At 52.5% G+C, this 25,711-nt stretch overlaps 1 protein-coding gene across 1 annotated transcript in view; it reads left to right on the top strand.

Moving 5' to 3' along the window:
• Window positions 1-25,711, top strand: part of ZFHX3 (zinc finger homeobox 3) — a gene marked incomplete at its 5' end in the record, with an annotated part of 92,005 nt that overhangs the window by 50,257 nt on the left and 16,037 nt on the right. The window contains 3 exons of the mRNA XM_080351825.1: window positions 11,504-11,599; window positions 20,293-20,420; window positions 20,628-20,828. Coding sequence (XP_080207951.1) covers window positions 11,504-11,599; window positions 20,293-20,420; window positions 20,628-20,828 — 425 coding nt within the window. The remainder of the gene's footprint in view (window positions 1-11,503; window positions 11,600-20,292; window positions 20,421-20,627; window positions 20,829-25,711) is intronic.

Raw genomic sequence — 25,711 nt, 5'->3', positions numbered from 1 at the left:
CAGCCCCTGCCCGCGGCGCCACCCTCGGTCGCTCGGTGTGCGGTGCTGAGCTGTGTGCAGGGGCGAAGCAGCCACGGCAGAGCTGGGGCCAGGCCCTGCCGGGCTGCGGGTGGGAGAGGGGCCTGGGGCTTCCGAGGGGTCGGGGCGGGGGACAGGAGCAGCCCCAGGGGCCCGGGGCAGCCTCAGGCCCACAACTGCGCTGTGGAGTTACTCGCAGTGTCGGGTATTGACCCTTGGAGACCCCTTGTGGATTCCCTAATTGAAAATTAATACCAGATCAATGCCATGGGCAATTTGCATATTGATCATAAACAACTTTGAAGGCACCAAGTGTGTGCTGGATCAATAGAGCTCTTGGGCAGGCTGCAGTGGGAGAGCATCCCCACTCCAGCTCTGCGAGAGGTTCTTGGGCAGTTTGGGAGCAGCTTTGTGGTGGTGACGGTGACGGTGGTGGTGGCACCTCAGCGGTGCCGGGCTGGCACAACTTGTGCCCGGCTGGAGTCGGACCACTGAATTAACAGCCTTTTCCCATGGTTCACTTTGGAAGGACAACTAAAGGAAGTGCTTTAGTTTATTTTTTAATTTTAAACCAAACAAGCGAAGCCCAGAGGTGTCCCACAGTGAGTGTCAAGTGCCTCCGGGCACACGGGTCTCGGGGGGGTCACAGCTTGTCCCCCTCTCCCCTGTCACACCTCCTCTGCTGTGCTGTACGCCCTGTTATGCTTACTTTAAATGGGGTTTCCAAAAGCAGGAATCTTATTTTTCTGAGGACACCAGTAGAAATGTCATCAGTGATTTTTTTTTAATGTTTTTGTCCTATATTTGGGCTTTGAGGGCCCTCTACCTTCTTGGGACATTCACAGGATATTTCAGAATGGTCTTAGGCTGAAGGGAGCAAATATTTCAGATCAAATTCCACAAAAACCACCAGAAACTTCATCTGAAGATATCTAAAGCACTTTAGGAAGCCTTCTGTCAAAGAGGGACGTGCGTGGGCCGTGGGGATCGGCGCGTGGGTGAGTGCAGCTCCGTCTGCTGCTCCGAGCCCGTGTGCTGGCTGGGGAGAGGAGGCGACGCCTCGAAGCCCACAGGGAAACTGAGTCAGACTTGGCTGTGGACCCGGCGTCACCATGGATGGGGAGCAGGGGGTGGGCAAGGCCAGACCCGCAGTTGCCACTCGTGCAGCCGGGCTCGGGAAGTTGCTGTGCATCTGATTAGTGCGTTACGGGGCCTTCATTGACTCGGCTGTGCCGCGCTGATGAACTGAGACTGGGGACAAGCGCTTGTAATTGAGAGAAATAAATTCTTATCACAGGCCTCTGCTGGAGCCACCACCTGTGCCTGCGCTTGCTCCGGGTTTTAGGAGCGTTTCGAATCCCCGGAGCTCCCAGTGTGCCCTTGTTAGTGTCTGAGCAGGCGAGTGCGGGGACTGCGGGCACCAGGTGGTGTCACAGGGTGGCCGAAAGCCTCCCAGCCCATCCGTCGCCAGCCGGCGCCACTGAACTGCCTGGTTGCAGCCTGGGCAGCCCATGCGTCACGGCACCTCCAGCATCTCCCTGGGAGCTGCTTCGTGCTCCTGCCTGTTCCTGCGTTTTGCTCAGGATTCAGAGCAGCAGCAGCACCTTCCATCTTTATCTGAGTTGGGATGGCAACGGAAAGATCCTTCCCCAATGCATGAGAGGGGATAAGGGCGTCATAGGGGAAAGCATTTTTTCTTGCTCAGTAAAAATTAAGGATGAATATATAGTTTATTCTAAAATAAACCCATCTCCCATTTTAAATTAAAAGGAGAAAAAAAGCCCAGGGGTCAGCAGGGCTCTGCAGCTCAGATGTGGCGCAGAGACGTGGTGGGGAGCGCTCCTGCCTGCCGCAGGGAAGCTGTTTGCATCTCCTCGCTCGCAGCAGCCCCCGTAATTTTGCCAGTTCCTCTGGGTTGCAGAGCAGGCGGCCGCCGTCAGCGCCGTGCAGGCGGTGGGAGGTGAGTGGAAAAGCTTCACTTGACATTCCCTGACCTCCCCGGTGCAGCTGAGCACCGGAGAGCCGGGGCTGAGATTGCAGTCGCTTTCAATTACTTGAAGCCAAGAGAGGTGGAGAAAAAGGGCCTGTTGGCTCCAGGAAGCTGCAATCTTCAGCTGCTGAAAGCTTGTTAGTACAAGGGGAAAGCAATTACTGACGTTCTGCCAGTGCCACTAACCCAAACCCAAGGAAGGGGCTGCTCAGCCCTCGAGCGTGGCCGTCCCTGCCTGTGGGTGACGCGCGGCTCATCAGGCATGTCCTCGTGGGCAGCTCAAGGGCTGTAGAGCTCTGAGTTTTCTGGGTCTCCGTGTCCGGTTCTGGTCAGCAGGTGTTTGCTATGCCTACAAGAGTTTGCATGTGTCATCTGCCTCCCCTTCTGCACCAACCCAAATTGTGTTTGGTGTCAGAGAGCTCTGCCCACGCCAGAGGAGGGTCACAGCAAGAAGGGGATGACTCACAGGCTGAAAACAAAGCTCTGTGTTTGAGGGGCTGCCTTGCTGCCCCGGCCTCTGCCCTTGCACAGAGGGCTGAGAGCGTGACCATTCACACCAAGCTTTGGTATTGCAGCTTCCTAGCAGGCTGGTTTTTGTGTCGGTTAACCTGTGGAGGTGGCACACGTCTGGTGACCAGAGTGTCGAGAACCCCTCAGCTGGCTGGAGCCAGTGCCGGCTCTGTCTGGACCTGCTGGCTCTGTCTGCTCTGGCCTTCTCGGGGTCCCAGGAGATGATCCTCAACTTTTCGCTTTGAAGTCCCTGAGAAGCCCATGAGGCTCTGTGAAGAAATGTCCTTGGCCATTTAAGAGGCTGCCACCCCCAGCTGCGTGTCTGGCCCCTGCAGCATGGCCGCGTTTCTCACCTGGTCAGCAGGAGGTGACCCTCCTGTTTGGACACGGGTGGTTCCAGCAGCCCTGCCGACCCCTGTGCTCCCACCACCCACTGCCTCATGCCAGCAGCACGCCCCAGGATGATCCTCTTTTATTTTTCATTATACATGTTATTTATGGGCATTCATGATTTCCCATGTTCATATATATTGCTAGTTTCTAGAAATAAGCTCCAGGAAGAGCCCAGTGACACGACACCGCGGCCAACATTACTGCAATCTAGTCGGGAATGAACCGACCAGACCGCACGCTTCAGAGCCCTTTGGACTCACTCCATGTGCAAACCGTCCTTAAAGACATTTGCTGAGAACCATTAATCATTTTTTGCCGTTCTTCATAACAAAAACCTTCCCAGGCCCAGGGAGCGCCGACGTGCACAGGCCCCGCGCCGCTGCCACCGCGCTGGGCACTGGCTGAGCTGCCCTGCTGCTGTGTCAGCCTCACCGCTCCCCTGGGCCTGGACCTTGTGGGACAGTGTGTTGTAAGAATATTTTAATTGTCCCAAAACTGGGGCACTATAATTATGGCTTTTCTAAGTTTTTAGCTAAGCTTAAAAGAACTCCAAACATGCTGAGGTTGGGAAATGCTTGGGGAGGGGGAGAAAGAGGGTCGGCAACACGTTGATTAACTTTTCATTGGAGCTATACCATGGAGACTGAGAATAGAGCAGGAGTAGTAGATCTAAAAAAAAACAAAACTAATGAGAAAAGGGACATTTTAGTGTTTGAGTTAAGAATGGTTTATGATGATGTTACAGGGCAGGATTAAGGTTGTTGGGAGCACTCCTATGTGTATCCAACGCTTAAGGCTCAGCTCATTTTTGCTACAGTTACAATATTCTCAAGATGTACCTTTTCCCAGAGCTGATGAAGTTAGCTTTAGCTTCAGCTTGGCTTTAGTGCTGGTTTTGTTGATGAATCTGAAATTTCTCTGGAGTGAGGTTGTTGGTACTCAGCACAAAGCAGCTCTTATGTGAGCACCGCGCTCCGCTCGCACTGCCAGCCGAGGCCGCGTGGATTTGGGGCAGCGGTTCCTGTTCTAGAAGGTGGGATGTGAAGTTCCTGAAGCGTCTTGGCCTTTCTGAAAGCACGCGCTTGTGTCTGCGTGGTTGCAGTGGGTCCCTGGAGCCTGGGCCGGTGCTGCGCTGGGTCAGCGCCGCTGGTGACCAGCTCCGAAAACCCACCGGTCTCTGTCTCAGCAGCTTCGCTTGTGTTTGTGGCAGAGGGAAACTGAGCCAGGGATGGGCAGGGTCTGCAGGGAGGGGGGTGAGTGGAGGGTGAGACCAGGGGAGCGGGGGGCAGGGGGGCAGGAGGTGCTGCTTCCTTCATCCACCAAACTGGGGCTGGGCACCACGCTCCCCGTCCCCCACAGCCTTGTCACCTCTGCCAGCCCGGCTCCTCCAGCCTCCCACCCCCGGTCCCCGTTGTGTCGCAGCCCCGCACGCCGGGGACCGCGCTGTCCGCTCCCTGCAGACCTGCAGCTGGAGATGGGTTTTCTTTTGTTTTGCTGGTTGATGCGTGTTTGTGTTTTTGCATGAGTCTCCTTTCCAGCTGATTCCAGTTTAGAGCTAGGTTAAACTGTGCAAAATACTGTTTAAAACAAAAAAAAAGAAAGGAACTTGTCAAGATGCATTTGTTAGATCATGTTTAAAATGAAATAGAATTGAAGGTAGTTTTTGTCCAGAGAAGGGGGGGCTGAAAAGCCGTCAAGCCGCAGGAGAAAGCCCCTCCTTTGTTGTCCTCCTGACATTGAAGTGTAATTTTTCATGGTTATTTGGACTGGAAAATGGGGGGAAAGGGAGAGATGGGCTTGCGATTATTTCCCATAAATGACAACACAATCACATCACGCTCCACTACAAACATGCTCAAGGAATTTGCCTTTTTTTTTACATTTCATGTGTGAAAATAACAGCAACCTTTCTAGTTCTGCTGAAATTCAAGGGAGCAAATCCCTATTGGGTTCCATTGACTTAAAATTTAGCCCAGTTTACAGAAAGACTGGAATGCCTTGTTTGCAGGGTCAGGGAGAAGTCGGTGCCATCTCAGGGAGGGGGTTCTTGCACTTCTGTTCCTTTGCGCCGAGATGCGGCATCCTCCAGTCTGTCCAGTGACAGCCACGGTGCGGCCGGGCCCTGGGGGTGCACAAGGAGCTGGCACTGCCAGAGCCACCAACACACTGCCCGCGGCTGCGGTGCCAGATCAGTCCCGGATCAGCCTGGGCCGGTCCCGTATCAGCCCAGGCCGGCACCGGGAGGCAGGGGCAGCTCGGAGCTGCCGGGTTCTGCGGAGGTGGAGGGTTCTGAGCCGTCAGGGCCTTTCCCAGGCTGTTCCTGCCCCTCTCAGATCCTTGCAGCAGATTCCCGGGTTCTTGCACCTGTAAAGCTGATGGCAGGGACTGCACACAGACTGGCTTCGGCTTTCTGCTCCATGTCCCACTCTTCTCTTCCCTTAAAACAGACCGTGGCAGGTTTCACCACCACTAGCTTCTATTTTTTTAAGACAGAAATTGTCTTTTCTTCAAATTGTCTGGTATTGATGGCATTGTTCCCTTTCCTAGTGCCGCTACGTTACCCAAAGCCCGAAGCCAAAGGCTGCAGGATTTGAGCAGCCCCCCAGCCTGGCACTGCTCAGCTGTGGGAGGCCCAGAACTGGAGCTGTGGGCTGGAGCTGGGAAATCACATAAAGTGACCGAATGCAAAAATAATAACCCTATCAGTCACCACATTCGTATTTAAGAAAAAAAGGTGCTAATGTGTGCCAGAGGGTCATCCCATCTCTGTTGAGCAAGAAGCTTGTGTGGGAGATAACCAGAGACCTGGAAGCTGTTGTAGGATTTTCAGATCTGTTCAGGGAAACTGGCCAAAAATTCTGAATTTTTTCTTTGGAGAAGAAAGCAAAGGAACAGAAGCTAAAAGTTCACAAATAGTTCTTTTGCTGTTGGATGTATTGTTTTATTTATCTGAATACTTGTCTCTCTAGTTAACTGCACAAAAGCCAGATAAACGTTCCCTGCCTTGAGAAGATAGGAACTGGGATGGCTTTATCAGCTGAGGGCACGCTCATAGTCAGTGTTTTCTTTTTTGTCAATGAAAGCTGCACAGATACGCTCCGACCGCGCTCTGAGACAGGGCCATCTTGGAAATAAGTGTCGTTAATCCAAGATACATGTGGCATTATTGCTGTTTCTCTGCATCCTTTTGTCAGATGATGGGACTCACCCACCTGTGTTTGCATCAGGGCTGCAGTCCATGGCGCTTCTCTCGTAACCTGTGCCTGGTGCTTCCTTTTCACTGCTTGGAGTCCTGCTTTTCCTTTTAGAAAAGCGAAAGGAATAAACAAGTTTATGTAAAATAATCCGGTTAGGTGCTAGCACAGAGTGTATTTGTGAGCCACCCGTTCTGAGCCAGGATCGTCATCCCAGCGGGGTGCAGTTTGGGGACAGCTGGGCAAAGCCGCTCATAGGGCGGGCAGCAGTGGCCGGTGCCCTCTGGCCCGGCACAGCTGGGGGGCTGAGCCCTCCTGCTGCCCCGCAGACCTGGCCCGCGGCACGTCCCCTGCCGGGGCGCTGGGACCGGGCGTTGGAACCCGTGTGAGCAGCCGGGCCGGGCGGCAGCCCTGCGGGGTGACCTGGCCCGCGGCAGCTCGCGGGGCCGGCGCGGCACGCGTGTCGGTGCATGTGCAGCGCACAGCTGGCTGCACACACGCCGGGCTGTCACCTCCCGGCAGCGTCAGCTTGCACAAGTCAGACAGGTCTCAATCTTGTCGTTCCATAGGCTTTTTTGGCTACTTATCCTGAAAAAAGGGAGCATCAGGGATTCTTTTTGTTTCAAAGGAGAGACCCTGTGTACAATTAAAACTTGTTTCTGGTAAACCTCATTCCAGGAAAGATGAGCTTTTAACAAAAAGCTTTTGACAGCTGCAGGGTATTTCATTTTTTTTAATGCCAAATGAAAAATCAATACATTTTTCTAGGTTATACATATTCAGAACAGGCTTGATATTTCCATTATAATGGAAAATGGGTGTCTGCACATCTCGCCTGTCAGAGCTGCACCACCGCATTTTCCAAGCCACTGCTAAATATTTCAAACCTGATTTGATTGTGGTTCATGACAGCTAATGTTTCTCAGCTCTCGAGCCTGCCGGAGGGTGGGGAGGCGAGCGCACGCTCTTTCTCTCCCATCCCTACATTTTCGCCACCCCTGAAATGCCCCTTATCCCTTTGGATAAAGATCTGGGTTTGTTAAGGAAAATCCAGCTGAGAGGAGAGCTGGGAGGTCTTGCGCTGTTCAAGCTGGCCTGGATCCAGCGGGGGGTTGCTGACTTCTACCCTCAGACTTTGTGGGTTTTGAGAGGGGCAGTGTGTGTGTGTGACGGTGTGCGGGGACCCGGCTGCATTTTCAGTGTGTACCTGAGTCAGAGATTCTCTGACATCTGCAGATGTCAGATACTCATGATTTTCCAGACTGTTTTCCTCTCTTCCCCCTACCATAGTGAATGGCTTAATTTTAAATTAAAAGGAAATGCCACTGTCTAAATTTTTTTATTCATGAAGGAGGAAAAGACTCTTTCTAAGATTTTGCATGGGCAGATTGGTGCGGTGGGAGAGCAGGCTTCTTGGATGCCAGGTGCCCCACAGCTGCACGTGCTCGTTCTTGGTGTTGATCCGAACCCCAGTGGCTGGAAAATCTAAGAAAATTTCTCGATAAAGCATCGTGGCCTTGCAGATGGCAGCCTGGTACAGGGACCCGTGGGCAGGTTGTGGTGTTTGTATTTCAGTGGGACACAATCCCCTCCATGCAAATCCCGAAGCAAGAACTCTTGTACCCACCCTGGCAAGCTCCCACAGAGCATGAAGCCGCCTTGTCCTTCATGAACCCCACATTGCCGGTGTTTCTGGGAACCAGAGGCACCAGTCTGGCACCTGCATCTTCTGGGGATGGGCTGCAGCAGCATCACTGCCCTTCCAGAGCCCCTTGTTAAGGTTCCCAGGTCAGGAGTCAACCCCATCCCCTCTCACAAAGCATCTCTCTACAGAGCTCCCCACAAGTCCTGGTCAGCCCCCCAGCATGCTGCCGAAACACTGCAGAGACTTGTCACCCTCTGGATACCAGCTCTGACTGGGATACCTTTAGGGATGTACGATCTTAAGCTGGGTACCTTTTTAATGACAAAACGACTGGTGGAGTTTTTATCAGTCTTCTTAAGGAAAACCATTAGGTGAATGAGTCCCAATAGTGTGTACAGCTTCAAGGAGGTATGGTCAACCGGTAACAATATGGTCATGGTTTGGAGATAAATTCCCTACATCCTGATGACCATGGCCTCCTGCAGCCTTTGGGAGCTGTGGTCACGAGGCTTCACGCTCAGCTGCGGGTCTGTCATATGGGGCTCTTCAGATGTCTGGTAAAAGATGGTGGTAAACTCTGCTCAAACACAGCATGGGAGCAGTGTGACAACAGGATTTGCAGATAGTTAAAATGGAAGCTCAGAGCTCCTTGTTGCATGTGCAGTAGATTGAGGAGAAAAGCAGAGCTTTCCCTCCCAGCCGTGCTGCTGGCCCTGTCCTCTCAGAGGGGTGTCCCAGGGGAGCGCAGGAGGATGGACGGTGGGTCCCATTGCTGTGTGTGTGTTTGTGGCCATCGCATCTTAGGAACGCCTCGGCAGCTGCAGCGCTGTCACCAGAGTGTGGGTGCACGTGTTTGGGGAACGGGACCTCTGCTGCACCGTGTTTCCCATGTTGGAGGATCTCGCTGTTGGTAGCTGGTGGGATCACCCGTGGTGCCCTGTATGCGGTCTGTTGGCGCTGGTTCTCAGCGGTTCGCAGCTCTCTGCAGTGCACATGGCCAGCCGAGGAGTAGTGCAGTGAGGACGCTCTCCCCACTGTCCTGGGCTCAGCCGAAACGCTGCGGCTGCAAGACAGGCCAGGCTGAGCATGGTGAGCCAGGCTGCAGCAGGAGGCTGCTGCAATGGGATCCTGAGGCTCCTCACCAGGCGCTGAGTCCCAGGATGTCCCCAGTGTGTCCCGGGGGTGTCCTTGGGTCCCTGGTGCAGGGAGCTCCCCAGGTGCTGGGAGAGGAGCAGGATTGTCCTTGGCACAGGCTCCAGGAGCGAGGAGCCAAGGGCAGCACTAGGGCCCTTCCCAGCTGAGCGCAGCCTCCATGGGCAGATGTGTCTGGTGCTCTTCTCCCTTCCATCCTGCTTTGAAAAAACCAAACACTTCAGAAAATATGAGCTGAGGCGGGAGGGGGAGGAGGAGGTGTAGAGGCCGCTGTGCTCCCGAGGTGTGTGCGGGAGGCAGCTCTGGTCTCGCCGGGGCCGCTGCGGGTCGGGCTCAGGGGTGCGAGGGTCCGCGGGGGCTCGGCTGGAGCCGTGGGACCGGCACAGGGGCTGCAGGCCAGCGGGGAAGGAGGATTTGCCATTTGTAGCCTTGTTTTTTAATCATTTTCTGCCATTATTGGTATTCATAGCTCACATTTTTCCGGTTACTGTCAGCCTGGGCTTTCATCCATTTTAAAGAGCTATTTTTTCCCTTGTTGATGATGATGATGGTATAAAGACAGATGGTGTAACTGCTTATGAATGTCCTATTTTATTCCCCTCGAACCAGACAGTGCACTTGAAAACGTGTATTATTTCCACATGCTCAGGTTAGAGCCCAGACAGTGTCTGAGCAGCAGCCGGCCGCCCTGCTCCTCCTGCTCCAGGCCGGTGCTGACACCTCCGGGCGGCAGCCGGGAGTGCGGCTGCGCTGGGCCCTTTGTTCGGGTGGGGGCAGCGGGGCCGTGGGGCCATGGAGGCAATGAGGTGGAGGGGGCAACGGGGGCCAGGGGGGCAACGAGGCCGTGGGACGGTGGCTCCCACCCACCTCTGTCCGCACATCTGTCTGCAGCAGCCAGGGCACTGGCCCCAAGGGAGCACTGGAACCGGCACAGAAAAGCTGGGTGTCCAGGGAGAGGTTAAAGTGAGGATTTGAATAAATAATAGAACCCCTGTAATGAAGGTTTTTGATAAAACCAGCTAAAAGCTGCTTTCCGTACCCCTGCCTCAGTTGAAGAGACACTATCTCACCCTGCACGGCAGCAGTTTGAAGGCAGCAAGGTGGTTGGGTTGGGTTGAGGGGGCCATTTGTTGGTTTTGTCCCCAGAGTGGAAAAAAACCTGGAATTTTAAGTTCTGAAACATGAAGCCAGCTGCTGAGTTCCAAGCCCTTCCCTCCAGCAAACTCGGCCAGTTGTCTCACAGGCAGACTGCTCACCTTGCCCTTGCATCACCAGTTTGTATGTTCTGACGTGTTAGGTGCTTTGCCCAGCGATGGCACCCAGCGCACCTCTTACCCGGGGTACTGCTTTGCCTGGCAAACACCACTGGGATCCCTGCAGCTCCCAAGAGTTGCCAGCTTTTAACAGAGTAAAACAGGGGTAGAGTATAAATCACAGTGCTACCACTTAATATCAGTGCTGATCGCCGGGTGCTTTTACAAGTCCCTCCCTGATTTAAGCTGTCACATTCTCCAAGGGCACTGCTGAGTATCTGCAGCCTCCTAATATATATTTTTAATCCTGATTTCTAGCCCTGTCTTTGTTAGGGGGAGGATGGAAGGTGGTGCTCTAACTGGTCAGGTAGTTCAGATGAAACCTCAGGATAGCCTAGGATTTACCATGACCAGATAATGCGACTTAAAATTATGAACTGTCCTGCCTAAAAGAGGATATAATGGCTTAAGAGAACCCTTTCTTCCCAGTGTTGATGTAGCCCCTGCCAATTACGTGGTTGCTGTCAAACTGCAAGCACTAGACATACATACCCGAGGTATTAGATGGTAATGCAGCTGCTGTGGCGCGGTGTCCCGCTGGCGCGGGTGCCTGTGCGCAGAGCGGAGCTGCGCCGTGTCGACACGCTCGGTGCCACCGCCTCGGCACGCCGGGGCTCTGGCTGACAGCCATGGCAGCGGCGCTTTGTGTTCTGTTCTGAGCTTTCAGCGCTTCACTTCACCGAGTATTTTTTCTCCTTCATGCTTTTGCACCTGTATGATCCTGCCTGTATTCAAACTCTTCCCCTGGCTGGAGTGGAAGTGAGCCCCCAGGCCTCGTGTCAGGTCTGTGGCCGCAGGCGGCAGCGCTGCTCCTTGTGTTGTCTGAGCAGGAGTGAGTGGGGGCATTTCTACAGTGAATTCGGGGTCTCGGTGACCAGGGTTGGTGCTCTGCAGTGCTGTTCAGTCTAAAGACCTTGAGATGGGGATGAGGAGGAAAGCTGAAGGTGCTGGAGGCTCCAGTCAGTCCCTGGCACTTCTCTAATCCACGGTGTGATTAGGTAGAAACTTCTTACACCAGGGAACTGGTTTACTGTTTGTTACACCGCAGAGGACAACAGTAGCTGTAAGTGGTAGGAGTAGGTGAGATTCTTCATCCCTCCCATTTTTCCTCTGCCGTTTCTCTCTTGCCCGGCTAGCAGGTGGTGTGGGGAGAGCGTGGGTGATGCTGGAAGTGGCCACTCAGCTCTTGTGCTTCAGTGCTGGCAGTTGCTCTTGTCCTATGGCAGTTACTCGCTCTTCTGTTTTGACTTCCATTTTTACATTACACTTTCTGTTTCTCTTGTTTCAGAAGAACCCGTTGAAGATGTGGAAGGGCCCAATGAAACAGCCGGCGATGCTGAAGAGCCTGCTAAGGAGCAAGAGAGTGGAGGGGACAAGGACCAGAGTAAATGGACAGGTGGGTTTTGGTCCCTCTTTTTGTTTAAATCCAGGAAAGTGGGAAGAGCAGTGGTCTGCAGAACTTTTCCCTTCAACAACCACACCACAGCACTCTCAACGTGGCGTGTTGTCCTCTGAAGCCTTTGGGTGCAGCTTCGTGACACACTCGTGCGGTTTGAGCCAGGTCAGTGACATCCCCTGGGCAGGGTGGTGGGTCAGAGCTCCCTGTGCCCGGGCACTGGACCCGGCTGGGGCGGGACGGCCGCTGGGTGAGGAGCAGGGGGAAGGGGCTGCCCCTCCAGCCAGCCGCCAGCACTTCAGGTGGATTAAGCATATCGTGAAACCCGCTCTGTGTTGTTAACACTTGAGAGACTATTAGTCTGCTTTTCCATCACGGTCCTGGCTCTGACAGCAAGATTTTGAGGCAGAGAGGCAGATCCTGAGCTCAGTTAACCGCTCGCTTTCTCCTGAAGCCATGACATCCTGAAATGGAAACTGCAGATGCACAACAATACCTAGGTTGTTGCAGTGGACTCTGAATGGTGTCTCTTTGCAAAATCCTGAGGTGGATTAATTAGGAAGGTATTAGTTCCTCTGTCTTTCCCAGAAGATAGTTGCTGTCTTGCAGAGGTGAGTGCGAGGAATCTTTTAAATATTCCTTGCCTTTGAGCAGAGAAAACTGCGAGATTGTCCTCCTCTAGAGAGGGCTGTTCCCCTCCTCAGCACGTGCTGCCGCTTCTGCACAGGTGTGGAAGTGGAGGCACTGGGAGTGGAACTCAGTTCCCTTGGCCAGGACAGAGCAGTTCGGATTTCCCGTCTCTTTCTGCACAGAGACCCTTCTGCCAGGAGCCACCTCCTGCCCGGTTTGTGGTGGCCTCTTAGTGAGACACAGCCAAAGAGATATTCCAGCTCACACGGTCTTCAAAAGGATGAAACGTGGTCTTTCACCTCAATACAGTTTTAATCTCAGCCGTGGGGAGAGTTGCCTGCAAAGTCCTTATGTTTGCTAAATGTTTTCACACCAGTGACCCGTTGTTCCGTACCTGGATGTTCTGAGAAGGTGGCAGCAGCATCCTTGGACCCGTCAGCTCTTGTGAACGTACAGCAAACAGGGGCAGCACGCCGAGAGGACCGGCATGGTGCTTGTCTCAGGCTGCAGGAGTGGCTGGGGAACCGCACACCTGGCAGCTCCATTTGCCCCAGATTTTCCTGGGAATTGACCAACCGTTTGTAAGTACTGACGGGAAGATAATGAGATGAGTAACAGTCGACACGGATTTGTCAAGAGCAAATCATGTCAACACGACCCAATTTCCTTCCGTGTGAAGAAGGCCTTGTTTGCAGTCAGTATCTTGCATCTTCTTCTTAGGAAGATTCTTGACGCTGCTTTTCAGGACAGTCTCGAAATGAAGTTCAAAAATGATGGTGTAGGTGAAAATATTGTGGAATGGGTGCATTTCTTCAGCACTGGAAAGCTTCCTCTGGAAGATTACGTCCATTTCTTGGGGCATCAGGATTGAGAAGCAATTTCAGAAAGACCAAACAGCAGGAATGACCCAGAGAGAGGATGGTCTGCATAGCATCAGCTGTGAGGGGAAAATGGAGCAAACAGGCTTATTTGACCCAAAAAGAGAAGACCAAAGGGGAGAACAAGATATGTTGTCTTGTGCATAAAATGCTTCTGAAAGGAAGGAAATAATTTGTTCTCCACGTTCAGGATATAGACAACAAGAAGAAATAAGCTTATATTGAAGGGAGAAAGGTTGAGGTTAGATAATAAATTAAAAAAATATATATTCTCCTGGTAAAGGTTGTGAAGCAGTGGAGTAGATTTTCCGGAAGGTTCCTCAGAGATGTGCGGAGAGGATGAGCCGAGCTGTGTCGGGTGAAGCGGGCAGAGCGGATCCCGCTCCGGGGACACTGAGGTGCTGCTGGGACCCGCAGGTCTGTGGAGGGGGAGATGGAAGTGCAGGCCCAGAGCCAATAAATAGTGTGTTGCGGTGGGGGCTGATAGACCAGTTTTCTGTTCAATTTCTGCTGCAATTTGATCATTATGTTCCTTAGCAATTTACTCACCTTTTGTGCCTCAGTGTCTTAACTGCGCACTGGGTGATTATTTCTTCTGCTTTCTTAAAGACCTGTGAGATCTCGAACAGACATGGGCTGTGTCTCACGAGCTCCCTCCGCACAGACCCCAGGCAGGTCAGGGCTTGTGGCGGCACCGCGATCCCATGTCAATGTTCACGCAGAAAAGAAAAACCCTCTGTACATTTGCAAAAACGTCTCAGCCGCAACGTAAATTTATCATTTCAGTTATTTATTTATCTTAAAGCAGAATACTCTTAAGCAGAAGCATTCTTTAGGTAATGCTTCCGTTACAATATACATGTGCAGAACTCCATCTGATTTAAGGAGTGTGCCAGGCAGGGAGATGCTCCTCACCTGATGGCTGAGCTTTAGAAATTATCTCATCGTGACCAATCTGAGATTTATCACAGGCAAACCAGCAAGGAGGATAGAAATCGTGGCTATTCCCGACTCCATTTTTAAGGCAGGATGTAAATGATTAATATTCAACACAGTGGTTTCAGCGAAAGCCTGAATCAGACCAGGGTAGATCAGTACAAGACTTTTGAGATTTGAGGTGGGGCTTATGTATGTTTTCTGGCTAGAGAGAAGCACTTCATCCGCAGTGACCCAGCTATGAGAGACTTTCTTAATGCACTGTCAGCTGTATAGATGTAGAATATCAGGGGTTTTTCCACAAAAACAAGAAACAAACTCTGCTTAAAATATAGATTAAAATGAAATATTTCTAGAAGACTAGCCTGAAGGGCTTTTATTTTTTTTAATGATTTTTTTTTTTTTTTAATCCATGATGCTCACCTAACACAGAGCAATTAGTGCAATGGAGCGTCCCTGATTCGAATCCGTGGTAGATTGCTATTAAAGGAGGTATTAATGGGCTGCCGAGAGCTGGGAAATTGTTGCAGAAAAGTGTGTTTATGGAGTATGGTGCTGGCAGGCATGATTTCAATCGGATTTGACATGTTTAACATAAATGTATACTGCACAGCTCCTGCAGTTTATGAATAATTCCTACAGGCCCACTGCCTTTCTAATTACTGAAATTGAAAAAAACAGGTCAGGCACATCCTGACGGAAATCTATTACTGCCCCTCCCCCGCTGCCGCTTTTTTCTGATTTTTTAGTATATGGCGTTTGTTGAGCACTTAATGAGGGGGAGAGTCTGTGGAGCAGAGCAAGGGCGCTGGAGCAATGGGCACTGGCTCCTGGTGAAGGAAACCCAGCGGAGGGCTGGCAGCACACGGGGATTGCGCCTTTTCCCCCGGGTTTCACAAAGCACCGAAGGCTCCAGGCAGTGGCCGCAGTGTCAGCCGGCCGGCTTTCCGCAGGCACACGCTGTGCCGGGCTGGCCTGCTCCCCGCGGGCACACGCCGTGCCGGGCCGGCCAGCTCCCCACGGGCACACGCTGTGCCAGGCTGCGGGGAGGCTGGGGACCAGCAGTGGCTGGGAGACCCCAGGGCCCCTCACCCTTCTCCGGGCAGGCGGGGGATCCTCCTCGGGCTGTGCCGCAGCCGTGGGCACCGCCCGAGCCGCAGAGCATCCCCGTCACCCTCTGCTGGGTCCCCTGTCCTGCCCCTCCGCTCCAGCCACCTGCACCAGTCTCTGGTGCTCCCTCGCAGTCAGCCTAGGCGGCTTTGTGACTCTTTTTCAACTTTCTTTTCCTGTCTATACCTGGTGAACTATGGCTTCTCATGGCTACTACCAGCCCTTCTTGCTGGTTTTAAGGAGTTAGCATAGTTGTTTAGACCATCTCCCAGTCTTAACACGTTGATTTTAATAAATCAGTTGTTATGGACTCTCATGGTAGGTTAGTTGAAATACTTATTCAATTGAATTGAACAGTAATATTCACACATATTGATAGTTGACTCAGGAACCATATTAAATAAGTAAATGTAAAATATTATTGCTTATTTCCTTTCAGCCACTTAGTAATCAAAAACCCCCAAGATTTCCTGTGGTTCTAAAGATATAACTGTAGACACTGTTGCTGGAAAAGAAGGTGCAGAGCTTTAGGTACCACTTTGTGAAAGTGGGCCCATGGGATGGGGTGATTTTCTCCGTGCCCCACCTTTCCTTGTGCCCTGTGCGATTCTCTGAGCGGCCAAGAGGCAGGGAAGCCACCCAGGACTTTTCTTTCAGGTGCATTTGCTGGAGTGTTTCACTAGTCGTGTGCCAAGGTCAGTGTCTGAGGCAGCCGCTGCCACGGATGTATCTGAGCACCAGATTCAGCGTGGCAGAGCCGCCAGTGGCCACAGTGCTCACCAGCTCTCTTGCTCCCCGAGTGGCTCCCCGAGTTCTCATGAACTTTGGGATTGCTCCGTGGCTTTGTGCCATTGCTCCAGGACCTTCTGCCCAGCCTGCACAGGCCATTTTCTGTCCCCCAGCACAGGGCTCTGGGTTGGCAGCACTGTGTTGGAGCCTCGTGCTGGGAGCAGCGTGGTGCCCAGCGAGTCCCGGGGTCTGCAGGGATGTGGGTCGATCTGTCGTGCTTGTGATGGCAAGAAAAGCTCTGCTTCCAGTTGTCCCTTGTGCTGCCCGGCATTTCACATTTCTGGGTGCTCTGTGTTTGGACACAGTGTGGCAGAAAAGTCTGGTGGCGGCTGGGGCTTCTGTGTACCGTAATATGAATATTTAATAGTAATTCAGTTGTTCATACTCACTGCAGGATGGAAGGTATGACACAGCATTAGAAAAACAAATTATTTGACCATTTCACATTTCTGAAAGGCAGCAATAAAGGTCTGGGTAGAAAAGCATGCTTGCAGATCTCTGTGTATTTACTCCTGCCTATCATGTGATCACGTTATTTATCAAATACAGAGCTGAAAAAATACTGTAGAGCAACAGGCAATATACAGGCCTGTTAGTATGGCTACAACATCTTATTAGAACGAATGGTACCTTCAGGGAATAAGGAATGTAAACAGAGTGTTTCGGAAGGAAACATCAGACCCTGCGTGGTCAGACAGGGAACGTGGCCGTGCTGGGCAGTGCCGTGCACCCTTGGCCCTTCGGGAGCTCCGGTCGGTGCTCTGTCACCACGGTCCCTTGGTGGAGTCACCTCCCCAGAGTTACTCTTGCCTTAATAATAGAACTTGCACCAGTCTGCCGGGGAGGCTGAGACCGAAGCTTTGTGCGCCGTGATTCTGGGCTCCTGCGCAGCTTTAATGGAGCTGCACGGGGAGGCCTGGGCTGCAGGGCTTGGCCTCGCCCGTCACCGCGGGTGAGGCTGCACGAGTGTGGGAACAGGTGAAACAGTGTGCCCAGCGGCGGGATTTCGGGAGGAAAGCCGCTGCTCCGTGCGGGGTGCCGGCTGCAGGGCGTTCCCCACCGCGGGCTGCGCGGGCACGGCAGGGCCCGACGGGTCCCAGCGCTCGTGATGCTGAGTAACTGCTCCAGGAAAACATCAGGGAAGATGTGAGGAGGGAGGCACCACCAAATATGGAATTTTATTTTCCATCGGGCAGTGAAAACACGGTTCCCTAGTCCCGCTGAAAACTTTTTCCCAGGCCAGCTGCTGGACTGAGCCGGAAGGGATTTTTTCCAGTAGGCTGGGGGCGGGGAGGGCACTGGCTCTTAAATCAATGGCGATGGCAGAAACCCCACTGTAAATTTCTAGGGCAAGTGGCAAGCTGGTTTACGGAATGCAGGGAGTTGAGAACCTCTGGCTTACGGAAAGCAGCATGAATTAATAATCATTTAATTGGCTTCTCCATTATGTTGCTGGGTTGGGAGATGAAAGTTTAGATGAAGGGGCTGTCAGTGGTACTTCAGCTAAAAGAATTCGATGGCTGGGAGGGGGTGGCGGTTCCCTTCCCGCTAGGACGGGGAACAGACGGCTTTGGGGACCTTTGCCGGTTTTGCCTGTGAACCCAGCAAGAGAAAGGATCCCCACTTCAAGGAATTTTCCCATCTCACCTCTGAAATACCACTTGGGAGGATTTCTGCTCCTCCTCTGAAAAGCAGAAGCTGCCAAGACAAGTCGGTGTGTGAGAAGCGCGGCGGCGGGGCAGCCGTTCTGCACAGCTCCGTCCTGCTGCGCCCGACTTTGGGTACACTTGCTGAGAAACAGATTTTTCTCCAAGGTCAGCAAATCTGAACTAAATCCATTTAAAGAGTCAAACAATAAAAATATCGATTGATAGATAGTTGTACATCATACTTTGGACCCAGATGCCTTTTCTTTTCTGTGACGCCCGTACCTCTGGTGCAATCTTGCCCGTGGTTAGTGCGCAGGCCTGTGCTCACCATCCCCGGTGCCGAGCTGCCCTTCAGGGCCGAGGCTCTTGTGACATTTTTGGACGACGAGGTTTTGTCCCGTCGGCCCCGCGGGCTCGGGGAGCTCTGCCAGCAGCGCCGAGCCGCCTGCCCTCATTTCTCCAGGCAGAAGAGAGTTCTTAATTCCTCTGATCTGTGATGTGGACTGAATGTGTCACTTTGTGTGTTTGGCTGTTTATCAACAATAAACTTTGGTCTCGGTGTTAAAATTCCCACTCAAGCTGTCAACTCAAAAGCTAATACTTAGAACAAATATTCAGTATGCGTTTTTCAGAACTCTGCAACAAACTGGTTATTCTGGGGCCTGGACAATCATTAATAATTCTGGTTTTGAAGGATTAAAGTTATGGGTTGAGTCAAGTGCATTTAGTAACACTGGGCACTTTGGAGGTGGTAAGTAAAAGTCAATTTTAATTACCCTTTACTTTTCCCTAATTCTAAGAAGGCAACTTCCCAGTAGGAAAGAAATAAGGAAATACCCTGTTGTGACTGCAGAGGTTACGGCTGGCATTAGCAGCTACGGACTGCTTGACAGCTGAGTTAGATTCGGCCACCGTGTCTGAGAACGCTGGTGAGGTGCCAGCGCACGGTGGGGTGGTGGCACAGGGTGGGCCGGGGGCTGCCCCATGGTGCCAGCGCCGGTCCCACCTCCGGTAGGGACACCAGGGTCTGTGCCGCCCAGGCTCTGGGAGGGAGGCAGGAACACTGTCCTTGGCAGAGTAGCCGCACAGGCAGGTCCGGGGCAGTGCTGCTTCAAGCACCTTTCATTAGTAAGACCTAAGGGAGACTGGCTTTGGTCTTGCAGACACCGTAATGACTTTGCAGTTCTGACCCCAGGACAGCCTCGGGTTCCGCCACGATCAGCCCATTGCTCTGTGCAGGAGATCTGTCCCTGGTCAGCCCTGGCACCGCAGACTTGTTTTACACAACGAAACGCCGGGTTTGGAGAAATGTCCTAGCACCAGAGCTCTTCTGATCCCTGCCTTCCTCTGTCAGCGTTGTCATGTTTGCAATGCCTGTTTTCCCTCTCCTGGAAGTTTTTTTGCCTCCGTTGAGCTGAACCTCTCTAGCGGTGGGTCTGACAGGGAAGGCGTTAGAAATGGACTGTGTTGTGCTGTGATGTGGTACCTTCTGGAACACGGCTCATGGTGGTGAGTGGAAGGTTCTTTGAGAATGAAGCACTTCACCTGCATCTTACTCTGACAGCATCTTCTGAAGCAAAGAGCAGATACCAGTGGGTTCACAAAGAGAATAAGAGACAAGGGGAAGAGTATGGGGGGACTGGTCTAAGAGCGTTACAGCGCCTTGTTAATCGGCAGCCGATCCATCATATTAAATATCCAGCTGTCATATATTACCTTTCAAGTGAAAATGAATAACTCCCATTAAGGGCAAAATGGGTTTGAAGTCGATTCGAGACAGATTAAAGTACTGTTATGAATGTGTGTTCGGGGAGGAGGAGACGGGGGCTGTGTATAATATACTTGTCCTTACAGTTTTTAAATAATAGATGTCCCACAAATTTATGTACTGCAGGCTGCCGGGGTTCGGGGGAGGGGGAAAGGTCAGGGACGTGCTTCTCAGAGTGCCGTGGCTTGCAGTGTTTTGCTGTTGACTTCTTGGCTCATTGGCCTTTTTCTGTTTTGCTGCAATCCAGTCTCCTCAGGCTGCTGTGGGATGGTCCGTGTCCCATGCCAGCCCTGGCTGCGGCTGGTCCCGCTTGGCCAGCATGGCTCTGGTGGCAGCACTTGCCAAGAAGTGCCCTCGGCTGCTCTTCCCAAGGGGCCCGGGCTGGCCGTGGCGTCCCGGCCGTGCCATCCTGGCAGCATGTGCCATGCTGCTGTGCCATGGGGCACAGATCGCCTGGGTTGGTGGCCACGGCCTCCAGCACCTGCAAAGCAAACGTATTGCAGAGTGTTTGCGTGCAAAACGTCCTGGTGAGCCAGGAGCATGAGTTCTGCTTCATCAAGTCAGCACAGCTGCTCGTGGGGGTGGCACGTGGGCCTGCACATCTGGCCAGGCGTTTGTGTCTGACCCAGACACGGGACGACACTCTCCTGCACCCAACAGGTTGTAAGCAGCCCACAGAAACAGCTGAGGTTTCTCTGCTTCTGTAAATGACACAATTCCCTTACTAGGGAAGATAATCAGCAATTAACTGGTTTTGGCCAGGCGTGCTTTGTAGGACACAAGTTAGTCCACACTCATCATCCTCCAACTCCTTGGTATGTGTTTCAGGAAACAGCAACAGAGTAAATGGAACTCTCTTTGTCCAACTTAAGCCTCTTTGAGGATGTCCTGATATAAATCTCTTTTTTGTTGCAGCACCAGCCAGCCAGGCAGAGAAGGAGCTGACAGAGCCTCCAGCATCCTCTAAACGAATATCATTTCCCAGCAGCTCTGAGTCGCCTCTCTCCTTTAAATGGTCAAAAACTTCAGAGGAGACCAAATCAGAGCAGGTAAGGAAGAAGAACCCAGTTTTTTGTGCATCTGCAAGCAGGTAATTTGTTTCATATGTGCCAAAAGCAAAGAATAAAATAGGAGAAGGAGGATGAAAGGTGATAACTGGTGGTAGGAGAAGGCATCGAATTATTAAAGTCTAGCTGTAAGGAAAATGGAAAGCAGCAGCTGTAACAATTGTGTGATTCATTTGTCTTGCTCTGCAGATGTACCAGTGTCCATATTGCAAGTACAGTAACACGGACGTGAACCGGCTGCGGGTGCACGCCATGACCCAGCACTCGGTGCAGCCCATGCTGCGCTGCCCGCTCTGCCAGGACATGCTCAACAACAAGATCCATCTGCAGCTGCACCTCACCCACCTGCACAGCGTGTCACCCGACTGCGTCGAGAAGCTCATCATGACGGTGAGTGGCTGCCTGCCCTGACCTCGCTGCGCTGGGCAGCTCCAGCCTCGCAGGTTTTTGCCATCCCTGCATGTTTTGTCTGCAGAGACGATCTTGTCCATGCTTGAGCACTCTGGGAACTGGCAATGTTGTAGTGTTGAGTAATTTCCCTGTGAAGAGGTTAGAATAAATATGATTTCCTTTAAGTCCTGAGGTCATTGCATGGGATCGCATTTTGCACAGAGCTGCTGGGAGATGCTTTAGCTGATGTGCTGCTCCTGTTGCAGAGGGAAAGTGCTGGTGTGTTGATGAGCGCCTCCCAAGGAGGACAGCCAGGGTGATTAAGGTAACATTACAGGAAATTAGATATCGGGCTTCTGCTTAAAATATGATTTTAAGAACCAATAGAGGAACTTCCCTTGGCAGTCTCATCTCCTGGAGAGGAGACAGTCTATTGTGCTGCCCATGTTCTGTGCTTCGTTCACTTAATGAGGATAATTGTTGTGGTTGTATGAGATAAGTTGGATCTGTTACTTCTGCAAGGAGTCACTCCAACCAAAATTACAATGCTTCTGTTGTGTAACAGTTCCCGTTTTTCTAAGTAACCTGAACAAGCGAGGGATGAGCTGCAGCTGGCCCAAGGGAGGTATAGCTTTACGGGACTGTTGAATACTGGAGCTAATGTTTCATGTGTTGTTTTTAAGATGGTTTGAAATTCCTTAATTTAACTTAAAATTGAAGCATAGGCAGTTAAAATTCTCTGAAGTGGGAAGTTAGCCACTGGAGTGTGGAGCAAAAGCTTGGTAGGTAAAGTCAACTGTCTTCATGTAGAGCTCAAAACTTGTCACGACTCCACTTCTCAAGCTGTTTGCCAAACAACGTGGTGCCTGTGGATGGGCTGGGGTTGCTGTTGCAATATTCTGATGAGGAGCAGAAGCTCGGGGCGGCAGATTGTAGTTTGCACTGGGCTCTTGTTCTGCCCTGCATCCTGTTTCAGCACCCGGGGTGGGAATCCTCCTCCAACACCACCTCTGAGGAAGCAAAATTCGTCTGACTCAAGAGCCAGTGCTTGCAAAAAGTGGTAAATGGACAGCGCAGTGTCCAGGTTCTCACGTGCAGGACCCAGGTTTGTGCTGTGCTGAGCTGCTGGCGCGCACCTGGTTGTGTGTACAGCTGTGGGGCCTCTTCTGTAGGATCTGGACCTGCTGTCATGGCGCAAAAACGCTCCCAAAGGCTCACCCACCCCTCAGTAAATAACGTTTTGAGTCCCAAATGTTGTTTTCATGAATTCCCTTTTCATGGGTTTCACATGAGCACACCATTCCATTTGCTAGTGTCAGTTTAGGATACAGGTAGAATTAATAAGACACATTTTCAAAAACCTTTCTAAATTCACAAATAGGATGTATTGTCAGATTATTTCTTCGGTATAATCTTCAAGGCAAGGTTGTGTCTGCAGTTAAGAACTTGTTGCCAAGTATATAAAGTAAATATTTATTTTGATTCCTGACAGTTTTTTCTCTTTGTGATTTTTTTTCTTGCACCCCATTTCTGCTTGTTTTCTCCCTTCTTTGCCAATTCCTGACAATGAAGGTGACTAATAACATGTTTGTCTTAATCCTCCTGTTCCATATCAACTCGCCTCCTGTGACATCGTTGGAACAAGCACATGCAGCACTGCCCAGCTCTTCTCTCACAGTTCTCTCATTCTTCTCTTTCTATCACCCTTCCAGTCCTCTTACAGCTCCCTCTCAAATGCCTTTATGCCTTTTATCTTCCTCCTTTGCTTTACCAGCTACCCGTCCTCCCCTTTTTCTGCTCTCTCGGCCCCGCTGGGCTGCGCAGAGTCCTGTCCCCCAGCCATCTGTGCAGACTCACAGTGGCCACAGTTGGACCAGCACTCCCAACCACCCACGAGAAGCACATCTGCCCAAGTAGGTGCCGCATTGTAGAACCCGTTAAGCACCCGGCCAGGCTGACACCCCCAGCACCCTCTGAATGACAAAACCCCGAGAGGCGGGGAGAGGCACAGCAGGGGTTCTGGCCCTGTGGAGCTGCTGTGCCTGCAGTCGCTGCCAGGGTTTGGCTCCTGCACCCAGGACAAGGAGCGGTCCCCTCACAAAGACCTGGGTCTCTCTGACCTGCATCTGTTTCGATTGATGGTGCTTGAGTGTGTAAATACCTTCTGAGGACTTGAAGGAATCTTACAAGCTTCTGACTAAATTGGTGGAAGACACTTTGACCTTCCAAGAGCAGTGAGCAGGAGCTGAGCTGCTTTCTCAATGCCAGCAAGCGTAACCAGTTTGCTAAGGGTGTCTGTTACGCTGGGTGAAATGGTTTGTTCTGAGCCGGGCTGTCGGCAGAACGTGCGGTCTGGCACGTCTGCGGTTGGGCTGGTCCATCCTCTCAACCAGAGCAGGTCTGTGTCCTCCAGGACGCCGGGGGACTCGACTCAGAAGCCACTCGTTCAGGAGGTCGGGACACCCTGCAGACGTGGCAGCGCTGGGGAGGACGGTCCCTGTGGGTCCCCGTGTGCTGCGCTGGAACAGGGCCGCATCCCTCTGCCGGGAGAGCTGTGCAGACGGGCTGAGCCTTCGAGTTCATCCTCTTGAGTGCCTCTGGTTTATCCACCTGGCTGTTGCCCCTGGCCCTGTGCAGCTATTTCCTTTGGTCCCTAGACACGTGTCCGGGGAGGAAGATTGCCTCTCCTGCCTCAAGTCAAGTACGTGTTGGTCAAGAGGGTCATTCTTTTTTACATTAAATGGCAAATATTTGGAGAAATCAGTACAGCGTGTGCAGAATGTAGCAGCATCAAAGATTCCTGTCTCAGTCTGACATGTGAATCTAGTCTTGGTGCCACTGCGAGGGAATTGCAGTCCAGTAAATGGGAGCCGGGTCCCTTTCGCCACAGCATCTTTGCGCTCGGCATTTGGAAGAGGCTCCAGTTAATAATACCTTATCAGACGCCTTTCAGGAACCTGCAGTGTCTAATATGTCTGTTACCATGGTAACGACTGCTTGCTTGTGCTCAGCATCTCGGGGCTGGCTCTCCGTGCCTCATCCTTTCCCGCAGCCAGCAGCCCGGCTGCCGGGCCCAGGGGACGCGTGGGTCCCCCCACCCGCTGGGGCGCTGGGACGGGGCTGCCGGGAGAGAGGAGCTTGAGCCGTGTCCCCACACGGCGTGAGGCAGGGCCAGGGCTCCCACTGGCCCCATCTCCTGCGGTTTCCTTCCACGGGGCTGCTGAAGGTTGCGAGGTTCCTTGGACGCGGCATTCCAGCCGGTCCGAGCGGGTCTAATCGCCATCTTTCCACCTAACAGCCTCTTTGCTAATCTGGGGCCTGCGCCGCTTCAGCAGAGAGCCCCTTAATGAGGGTGAAGTGCAGTTCGCATGCACAGTCTGTTGACAAGACTGATGGGCTGGAGCTGGGAGCAGGGACGGCTTCCCGAGAGCCTCCGGGAGCCGAGCTCAGCCTCTGCACATCCCTCTCCCATCCGTCCTCTTGTCAGTTTTATCTTCCTCGGTTTAGGGCGTCTTTCCAGTGTTTCCAGCCGTCTTTCCGTCTTTTTCTTTTCTCCCTTGCTCTACGGGTGATTCTTGCCCATCCCTGCCATCCTCACCTCTCGCTTTTGCTATCTCTATGTTTTTTCCCCTCTTTCCTATTGTCTTTTCTTATTGCTCTCTCCCTTCTGCTGTCATTCAATTTTTCTGTCTCCCTCCTTCTCGCCCCCTCTTGCTCCCCCCTTTCCCTCTCACTCTGTGTCTCATTCTCCATCTCGGATGAAGGTAATGAAAATAATCGGGCTTCATTAATTCTGAGCCCTGTGAGATGATAGCCATTTGGAGCCATGTTTGCCAATTAGATGGTCTAAATTAGAAGTGACCTTGGTATACTGCCATCGCTTTGCCTCTCTGAGTCTAATGAAGCTTTTCACTCCAGCACCCTCTCTCTCTCTTTGTAATGGAAATTACCTCCTTTGTCTGGTTCGGGAACCTTGCATTGCATGTGTATTTCCCCCTGGTTGCATGGACATAGGGAGAGTAATGTATCTCCTCAGACCCCATCTAGAGATTTTATTTTCAAAGCCGCACAATTTCAGTATTTTTGGGGCATTCACAGAGGAACCGCAGAGACCATCCACACCGTGGGTCACTCGGGCAGAGCGGGCAGATCCAGCGCCCAAGGGCAGCTGGCTGTTCACGCTGGCCAAGATTAATTTTTTGGACGTGCCAAGAATATGCTCGTGTCATGCTGCCCTGAGCCTCTGGCCTGTGATACGCCTGATACGCAGCTCTGCAGTTCATCGTCTCAAGAATCTGTTAGATCGAGAGGTGGCGGGAGCCGCGCAGGTCACTGCGAGGGCTGGCAGTGGTGCTGGGTGGACGCTCAGGCTGCTCAGAGCGGTGCTGGGCTGGTCCGTAGGTGTGGGGCAGGTGCCACTGGCTGAGGGTGCCGGTGGGACGGGGAGGGGGTACAGGCCGTGTGCCAGCCCTTGGGTTCTTGTTACGGTCACTCACTGGACCACAGCGTCTGTAGAAATGGCCAGTGAGTTGGGATGCCCTCACATGTCAGTGGATCTCGCCACTGTAAAGAAATTTTACCTGTTCCAGGGGATCTCAGTTCCACCCAAAAGGGAGGGTCCTTGGAAGCGGAGGGGCTTGTCCCAACAGCTTTCCACCTTCCAAGGCAGACAGGGCTCCTGTGCAGACTGCTCCAGAGGACAGCTCTTGGCCGGCGGTGCCGTCTCTGGTGCAGGCCAAGGGGAGACGTTCCCAGGTGGGGTGCAGGGGGAGCTGCACAGTCCCAGGGCTGAGCTTCCCCCCACACTCCTTACCCAGCAAGCCGCTCACTGCACCCAGCGCGAGAGGGACAGGGATGGGTGGTCGGAGCGAACCGTGAGTTCC

Source organism: Nesoenas mayeri (assembly GCF_963082525.1).
Source record: "Nesoenas mayeri genome assembly, chromosome: 12".
In the NCBI taxonomy this organism is placed as follows: domain Eukaryota; kingdom Metazoa; phylum Chordata; class Aves; order Columbiformes; family Columbidae; genus Nesoenas; species Nesoenas mayeri.
This window is presented reverse-complemented; position numbering and strand designations above follow the sequence as displayed.